The sequence below is a fragment of the Etheostoma cragini genome, chromosome 18, assembly GCF_013103735.1.
Source record: "Etheostoma cragini isolate CJK2018 chromosome 18, CSU_Ecrag_1.0, whole genome shotgun sequence".
Lineage (NCBI taxonomy): Eukaryota > Metazoa > Chordata > Actinopteri > Perciformes > Percidae > Etheostoma > Etheostoma cragini.
This window is the reverse complement of record NC_048424.1, coordinates 13,543,665-13,553,104: the sequence shown is the minus strand read 5'-3', so window position 1 is coordinate 13,553,104 and position 9,440 is coordinate 13,543,665. Positions and strand designations below refer to the sequence as shown.

Here is a 9,440-nt window from a genome sequence, read left to right as displayed (position 1 = left end):
CAACAAAACAAAACTTTAAATTACTAATGTGCCCCTTAGGTGGGGCTGACCCACTTTAGGCCCACTAAACTACCTAACTGTTTTTAAAGTAACCGATTCCAACATTAAAATGCTACTGAAGGATTGGTGCGTGTATTAACACAATCTAATAACATCATACAGTACATGTGACACGAAATCACTCACTGAATCAGGGCTTAAAACTACATTTTGCTGATTTTAATTTTATTTAAGTAGGTTTTTAAGAAATTACATTCACTTGTAATGGAGTATTTGTACACTTATGTACAGTTTGGGTATTTTTACCAAAGCAAATGATCTTCTTCCATCGCTGGTGACTGTCAAAAGCTCTGGCTGCTTGCTTCTGTCCTCGTTTCTTTCAGTTACAGGTAGGTCATGCTGACAGACTCACTCATCAGGACATCTCCACATTCCCTTTATTGTCTCATGAATAAGTATTTTAACCAAACCAACAGCACATCCAAGTGTTTAAGTGGGATGTTGTGGCTTTCAATATGATTGTTGATGATCGTTGATTTACAATTGCAAAAGAGAAGCACTCGAGTTGCTCCGTCTCCCGCCTGATTCATTTCCCTCATTAATACGCAAAGCTATGCAGGACGGTCTTCCAGAATCTAATTAGACCGTCTCCTTGTTGTGTGAGTGTAAACCTCATAAACTTGTGTACGTTCACACCCATATGCTGTATGGGTACATGGGTAATCTGGGTTTGAAACTATTTAAAGCAAAGCCGTGCATTGACGTCATTTAAGGCATCGTTTTGGGACAGGAAGATCTTTTTATTCAGGTCAGTTTTTCTGGAAATGTCGAGAAAGTCGAACAAAGTAATGGCACTGGGAGTTAAACTCAAGTGTGTTTAATTTTAGCTTTGACCCCAGATAGAAGCCATCTGGGAGGGCATGAAGTTGTTACATTTGACTTGGTACATAACTCTCAATATCACACATGATTATGCTGATAAAAAGAGTTGAGATTCATCAAACATGCTCTCACCGAGCCGCTCTAATGAGTGCAATTAAAATTAGATTAAACAATTCCTCATTCTTGCTGCAGTTGACACAGAGCAATAAAAACTTGGCTTTGGAAACTAATATGAAACATTTAAAAGTACAGAATGTCAGAGAAAAGAGAAAAGCGAGAAGAAGGACATCTGCTGGTTGTATAGGTGCGTCACACAAACTGCAAATAAGAGCGTCTCTCTCGCAGGGACCCACTCACCTGAAAGAGAGACGGACGGGGACCCCCATCTACATGCATTGTACACAATTTAGTTTGGGGGGGGGGGGATATATCTATAGATATAGTTTTAACTCTTTAGACTCTAAAGAGTTAAATGTGATTATTTACGCCAAGCCTGTGGTGTACATCTGAGTTTGCTGTGGCTTTCACTGCCAAAAACCACATTGACTCTAAAGTGTCACTACAGTTTAATAGCCTAAACAACAGTGAAGAATGACATTATTTCTGATCAGAGTTTGCATACACGGTGAATTAAAACAAAGAGAAAAGGATTTTTTTAATCTTATTACATCAGAAAACAATATTTCTTTACATCAATTGAAACCAAATTTGAATTGACAAAAGAACAGATAGTGAAAAAAGAAGCCATTTGATATTCGTTCATTTTACATTCATGTTTAAGCTAATAGAAAAACCTTAAAAATAGAGAAAGTCGTGAAGTTAAATCGGCTCGGCTCAGTGAGGGTTAAACCACACATGGGGTCAGTTGGATGGGAACTTCTCTTTGGCCTTGATGAGGCTCTTGACCCACTGCAGAGCTGGGTCGGCACACATCTGAGCACCATTCCTCATCGTAAAGCTGAAACAGAGGCAAAATATTGTTTCAGGTTTCAGTGTCTTTGTTTTGAAATGGATAGTGTGGTGTTTTTTATTTCAAATAAATGTATTAACATTTCAACTTAAATTGTGCATTTTTTACCACTTGTTGTCTATATGTAAATCCATATTTGTGCTTACATGCTTGTATGTCCAGTATGTTTGTGTTTGCTTACATTTCCGTATGTCTACACGTTATTCTTCTTGCGTATTTGTTCTCGGCACTGTGCAGGCATATAGCTACTTAGCACTTGAGGTCATTTGTTTTGTGTACTTTAACATGTAAGGCCAACATAGGGTGATTTTGAATTTGATTTTGAACTTGTAAAGTTAAAGTTTTATAACAGGAGATAAGACACTCACAAGACACCCTCCATTGAACACCGCTTGTCTGTGTATTCGTAGCTCAGCACCCTGTCTTTACGCAGCCGTGAAGAGACAAACTGAAAACAGCACTCATTTGGCCCAAAGCTGCCTGGGAAACACAAAAAAATCAAAAACGACATTAACATAGAGAGAGACTACGTGGTATTCTACACAAATCCATTATATCAACATAAAATGTGCACATTTACCCCAAAAATAACAATGCCGCTGCAACCTGCTGAGCAAGGCTGGCATTTGATTCTGATATGATTCAACATTTTGCTAAGCAACCAAAACAGTCATAACTTATATAAAGCTTATTAATTCACATAAAGCTACTGCAAATTTTCATCACATCTGTTTATTAGTTGTTGACAATGTTTTCATTTACGAGACGCTGTAAGACTTTTTGCTTCAAACAGTCCAAAATGAGTGTAAACCTCATTAGGCTGACTTTAATTCCGTAGCATTTATTTGTTTTAATCTCTTTTTAAATTATGGAACTGTATCATTCATTTTTTTACCTGTTTTCAGATAAGATAACACGGAATTAGTCCCCAAGAGAGACATTACTGTAAGAAATTGTAACAGTGACCTAAGGATAGATTTAACAGCTTACCTTGATGTGCCAGGACAGCAAGAGATGAGAGAAGTAAGGCACAGGTCACCAGAATGACGGGGTTCTTCATCATCATCATCATCATCGTCAGCTTGATTGGCTTCAGTATTTTATCTTGTTGTCTTAAAGGTGTCTGTCTCCTTTCTGTTCGCTTAACTCATGGACCCTCACTTTTATTTTGCTGCGTATGTGTGTGTGTGTGTGTGTGTGTGTGTGTGTGTTCTATTACACAATGAAAGACCATAACTTGAAACTAACCAATAAGCAAACAAATTGCAGTCATGTGGTCAACACTTCTCAGCAAAAAGAGAGACTGGGGGAAGAAGAGTGAGGGGTGGAGGACGGAGGACGTTGTGGGTGAGAGCAGATTCTCAGAATCTATGAAATAGAAAACATATCCCTACCTCAGCAATTGTGTGTGTGTATGTGTGTTTGTATGTGTGTGTGCGTGTGTGTGTGTGTGTGTGTGTGTGTGTGTTTGCAGATGCACTGTGGTTTGAAGCTCCTCTCCGTCTTGCTGGTTTATGTGGTTTTTTAAAGGATATGGTTTAAAATTACCCAATGTGATAAAGTAAATATTATCTTTAATCTATGTGATGGGTATAAGTATATAAGATAACGTAGATAAAAAGGCCAAAAGGTCTATTTCAAGAAGCAGTTCAAATCGGTCTCTCTTCTGAAAATGCACAGCAACCTGTACATAGAGCCGATTAGGAACTAATCTTTTATTACCATAGTTTGATTTGGAAATCTTTTTTGTACTCATTAAAACTAAATAACCATACAATAGTCTGACCACAACAAGTAAATGTTGTGCTCTTTGACTTTTTATCCAGACGGTTGCTTCTTTACTGTGTAAAAACATTTTTTGGAAATAAAATAAAAATAAAATCCATCACACATTTTATGAAAATGTTTGGTCACAAATTGATTGGAATAGGTATATTTTTCTAATAGATCTTATACGAATGTCATTTTATATGTTTTATGTAGCCAATGAAAAAAAAGATTTCTGACACTCGCAATATAACAGGAAATGGAGGGACAAAGGTGGAACAAGAAGTGGTCTATTTTAAATACTTTCTCTCAACCACATACCATGACACAGCCTACACAATTTAGCACTCAGTAGGTCAATATCAATGAAATATTCACATGAGAGAAGATCAAAGATAGTTCAAAAATGCCTTCCTGAATGTCATTCCGGCTTATTCTGAACCATTCAATTCACAACTAATTTGTATACCTAGTATTTGAAGTCTTGGCTGAATGTTTAGTGATTATGTGTCCAAATCATTTCAAACTGAGCCGTAGTGATCTGACTGGTTAGCGCAGTACAGCTGTAGATTTTAGTTGCTTTAGTTGTGTGGATTAGTTAGCATTTGTCAGAATATATATTACAAGAATATATGTAACGTGTTATTTCTGCTACCACAATGTAAAAATACATATTTTCTTCTGGTTATGAGTCATTAGTTATGAATGCACAGCTGAAGACATGCAGATCTATAAAACAGACAGACACACAAACATGAAATAGCTGCTGCTGCAGAAATCCACCTTCTGCTAACTCAAACTGCAACCTGTGGTCTGTTACAGAGGAAGGGGTTTGCAACAAGAATGCACTAACATGGACGTGTGAAAATCAATAGTAAAATATCTATCTATACGATTTAGACATGGTTTACTGTATAAATACTGAGCTAAAACTGCTTAATTAACACTATACATTTCAGGAAAAGATCGACAAGTGAGAATGTGTGATCAAACATTTGACATAAATGAATAACAGCCTAAGATAGCCTCTTGGTGGATGTGTTCTGCATCTGTTGGCTACATTGATGGCAGTAGTGCCGAAAATATAAAATAAAGTTATATAAAGCACTCTACGGCTCCGGAAGTATTGTTGCAAAGACTAGGAAATTTGCTCAAATGACATCACTTTACTTACCCGACGCTGGGTTTGGAAAGTTTGAAATGGAAAGTCTGCCTTCACATTGGTGTGTTGCGGGTGAGAAGAGCAGAGTTTTATTTCCTCGCATGACAAACCAAGGCTCGTGGCAAATTAGCTGATCTTAGCTCCTTACCTTTGCAAAACTCCATCCACATACATAAGGAATTGGCGAATGAAATTAGCTTATATTATACGAAAAGGTCATTTATACGTGCCTAACATGTAACATGTAAGTAAACACAATGAAATACAAAGCAAACAAGATGAACGTGTAATTAATGAGCTTAGGAGTGGTATCAATCTTCTCATCTATAAACTCTCCGCCAGAAAGCGAACAAACCTTGCGATCAAACTTTAGCAAGACACACAGACTTATTGAGAGAAAAGCAAAGAAATAAAGTGATTATTTTTGAATAAGTAAAACTAGAATCTGGAGAAAGACAAAAAAGGAGGCTTGCTCTAACCACAGTCAAATTCCTCGTATGCATGTCATATACATGATTGAGTCCTTTTTTATTTAGTCGTTTCACAAACTAAAAAACAAAAATCAAGATGCCAGTGGGCTGAGGCTGATGACTGGAAGTGGGCAATATGCTGAGAAGTGTTCTACTGTACCCACCTGCATGTCTAACCACAGCATGCAGTGAAAAACCCCTCACCCAGGGTCACACGCTCCCTAACAGGCCCGCTCCATTGAGCAAAAGAAAATGAGGAAACAATGGACTACAATACCACTTTTTTGTTCTTACTCAAGCGATTTTTCAAAGTACAGGAACCACTCACACACAGTGGCTGAGGCTGCCGTACAAGATGCCACCCGCTCATCAGATAAACACTCGCACACATTTACACACCCATGGGGTAGCATCGGACATCTCAGGGTTGCCCAAGGACACTTTGACAGGAGACTGCAGGGGTGGGGATTGTACCAACTACCACTGAGCCACAGCCGCCCAATCTACAACAGGAATTACCAGTTAGTTCACATACAACATCAACATAACGAATAAAGCCAACACTGCATGGAAGTGACTGAATTCAAATGTGTCCTGTCTCTTAATACTGTCACAGGTCTAAGCCATTTTTTCCAGTATTTGGTTTGTCTGGTCTATGTGTAATAATGCCTGTATTAGCTCAACCCTGTGATGCCCAATCAGTTATGTTCCTTATTTCTTCCAGGAGAACCCGGGCTATCAGGACATGTACTATGCTGCAGGGGTGTCACTAGGGGTGGGAGTCTCTGGGCACCTCACAGCTCAGAGGCCAACGATTCGATTCTAAACCGATTATTGATGCATCTCGATGCAACAATTTTTTAATGTACACTTCCATGCCTGATTAAAAAAATGTACACGTACATATGAGTTTAACACCAGTTTTGATTAACATTTTTTGTCAACTGCAGGTTTTAATTTTGTAGTCATTCCATGCTTTAGCCCTAAACATGCTTGTGAAAGTCACCTTCTCTCACAGTAATCTTCCATGTCAAAAGCTCAATCATGTTAAAAGGTGGAGAATTGGCCTCTAAGAACATGAAACAAAAGGCGGTCAGATGCCCTACAGCCTTAGAATACACCTGTGCGTTTTCTACTTGACATGTCAACATGAAAACGGTCTATTGACTAATAGTTAGCAAAACAGCGCCATCTTGGATTCCCCAACAGAGTGGAGGATTAGCTAGCCAGGTCTGTTATCATTTTCACACAGAATGATTACGGATGTATTTAGAGACTCGTCAGCGTCTCCAAAATGTCACTGTATTCAGGGTCGGAATACTAAACTTCTGAAATTACTACAAAGACACCAAACTTATTCTTAGAAAGCTGGAGCTAATGGCTAGCAAAGCTACAAACAGACGTGACACTGGGTCCAAAGGACGCAGAGCAAAACGGAGATGTGTGAGTTGATTTTTGGATTGATAATATTAATGTTATTCACGTTGAAAAGACACAAAAGGAATTCCACAATGGATTAAAAAAAGCTTCTGGATGGCCTACAATTGTTAGAGGACCTCATTAAAATGCATTTCTCTGCTTCCATACAAAAAAATAAGTCTCTACACTGTATTGATCTGGAGATATTAAATTGTGCCACGTAGTGTTGTCGTATACGACAGTGTCGTTTGAAAGGAAATACAAAGAGCAGGATCTAAAGTGCAGTAGAGTTTTGAGCATGAAGCGTGACATGTTACAGGAAATGAGTGACCACTGGGTGGCAGCAGAGACAAGTGGAGAGGAGAGAGACTTGAAGAGGAATTCAGTCTTTGCTGTTTCATTTTTATTTATTTGATCCAAACCTAAACACTGCTTTTTGATGACTTTTGTGTATTCTTTTTGTTTGTGTAATAGTGTTGACTTTAACACCAGAGAGGCCAACAGACTAGGCTGATCTGATGTACAGAACAGGCATCTTGGATACATTTAAATGCTCAGATATTTTAACTTGGGGTGTGTCATCAAATATGAATTCCACAACAATAGCGTGTGATCTTATTTCTTTGTCAGTAATGAAGAGAAATAACTGAGTCTGAAAGTGCTCTTGTCATTTTTTTAATTGGACTATCAACTTTAAAAAAAACTGCCAGTCTTTCGTTACCAATGTTAATATTTCAACTTTCTAAGAATGCATCCTGTCTGTGTGTTAAAGAGGAGAATGTTTAGCAAACAATAACCACCGTCTCCTCTCTGCACATCCTCTCCTCTTCCTGGCCCTTGACCAGTTCACATAACAGACGCTCATTCATCAAGTGATACGGTGTTCCCTCCGTTTTCAGTCAGCGTGCTGGATCTCCAGGATGACTTACCCCGCCTGCCAGAAAAATGCTCAGCCCTTACGCAAACAGACAACAGAGCAAAATAAGACAAATAAAGCACGCCATGTTCATATCAGGCTATAAAAGTGTTGATAAATGCAGAATTAAACTACAAGTGGAGCAGGAAGTGATGGTGGGAAGTGGCCTTTGGTGTTAAGAAAAAATCCTCATTGACCCGTTCCTCTGTAATATATGGGACACTTTCTCAAATTTTGGGCAAAACTGTAAAAATAAAACTGGTTGTTCTATAAAAACCAACAAGTGTAGAGAACTCCACAGTGTTGTGGAGGCATTTCTGGCAATACAAGACTAGTAACTTTGTAGTTAGATGTACTTGATTGCAGTGCTGCATCCTAATCTACTGAAAGGAGTATTGTAGTATTGCATTTCTGTTGTTTCTGTTGGGAGACTCACAAGAAATAAATTAAAACAAGAATGGTCCAAATTGAATCATCAGAGGTCGAAATATTCTAACTTTTAGTCCATAGTATGACTCAAGCTCCAAAAAATCTGGATACCACATTCCCAACTTGAAAGCATATTTTATTAATACATCCTCCTTGCCTGGTAATATCCATGTTTTAAATGCTGCAAATTCAAAGGCTTTCTGTCAAAAATGTGTAAACTGGACTTAATGTGCAAAGATCCACTTTAAGTGACAGATTATTGATTTAGGATGTCCTCAAAATGGTACCTTGAACATACTGTTCTCATAATAATCGCTAAGAATAATAGCAATGACTGATTATGGTCCAAGCCTGAATAAAAGAGTTGTCTACAGCTGCGTCCGTCTGGTGCCTGCTCTTCCTACAAAACATAATGTTCCTTGATAACCTATCAGAGAATTCCTCATTCGGACAGCTCTTGTTGAAAGCTCCTGTTCCTGCATCTAGGCAGTATGCAGACTTAAAGGTGAAGGGAGTTCAAAATACTTTTTATAAATGCATTAACTGATTGCAGGCTAAAAGACATACAATATAAATTACCTCCTCTATGGCTTCTGTTTTAGCCAGGCATAGGGTTAAGGAGCAACCACCAGAACTAATTAGAGTTTGGTCCACATGAACTGCTGCTGTGCAGAATGTAGTTAGGGTGTTGCACAGGTGGCTCCAGTTGTTTAGCAATGAAAAAAAACGGTATTGAAAAGTTTCTTTCTGGTGTTTGATGCCAGTGTTTTTACCCATTGTGTTCTGAGTGACGGTGTGTGTTGTCTCAGTGAAGATTGTTCATAGTGTTTTGCTGCACGGAGCCTGTTTTGAGACATGTGAAGTGTTGCTTGAAATGAGTTTTTTCAGGTAATGTGATCTGTTAGGCTTAGGTGTCTGTTGGTAGTGCAGACTGTGGTTTACACATGTGGCTTGAGTTGTGACCACTGTTGTTCAGCAATCCAACATGACATCATGACTTTGCATAAACATTCATGTTGACTTTCTTAAGCCAAGTGGTGTGCTATCTGTACACATTTTGAGCTATCCGCAGGTACGTCTACTCTGTATGCAGTAACAAAAAACATACACGTCACTTGTCGTGTTATCGCGAGAAGAAAGCGCAGGTTGAGTTTAGGAAACGTGACACACAGGTTGGGTTCAGGAAAAGGAGAACAGGGTTGGCTTTAGTAAAAAAAGAAACCAACGGTTGAGTTTAGGAAACGTGACCAAACCGCGTTGATAAACACGCTAAAAAGCAAGTATAAATCTGCCTTGCAGGCGGCTCTGCAACACGAACACACAGGGAGTAGATCAGATCAGACAGGAAGCACATACAGGGAGCAGATCAGACAGGGAGCACATACAGGGAGCAGATCAGACAAGGAGCACATACAGGGAGCAGAT

The 9,440-nt window shown here is 38.7% G+C and overlaps 1 protein-coding gene across 1 annotated transcript; it reads right to left on the bottom strand.

Annotated features, from left to right (window-relative positions):
• Nucleotides 1-861: 861 nt before the first annotated feature.
• Nucleotides 862-3,056, bottom strand: LOC117961684 (C-C motif chemokine 4-like). Its single transcript, XM_034900536.1, has 3 exons — nt 2,843-3,056; nt 2,221-2,332; nt 862-1,840 (listed from the first exon to the last, which is right to left on the bottom strand). Exons 1-3 carry the CDS (start codon nt 2,925-2,927, stop codon nt 1,744-1,746), a joined length of 294 nt encoding a protein of 97 aa, XP_034756427.1. The 5' UTR covers nt 2,928-3,056; the 3' UTR covers nt 862-1,743.
• Nucleotides 3,057-9,440: the final 6,384 nt, after the last annotated feature.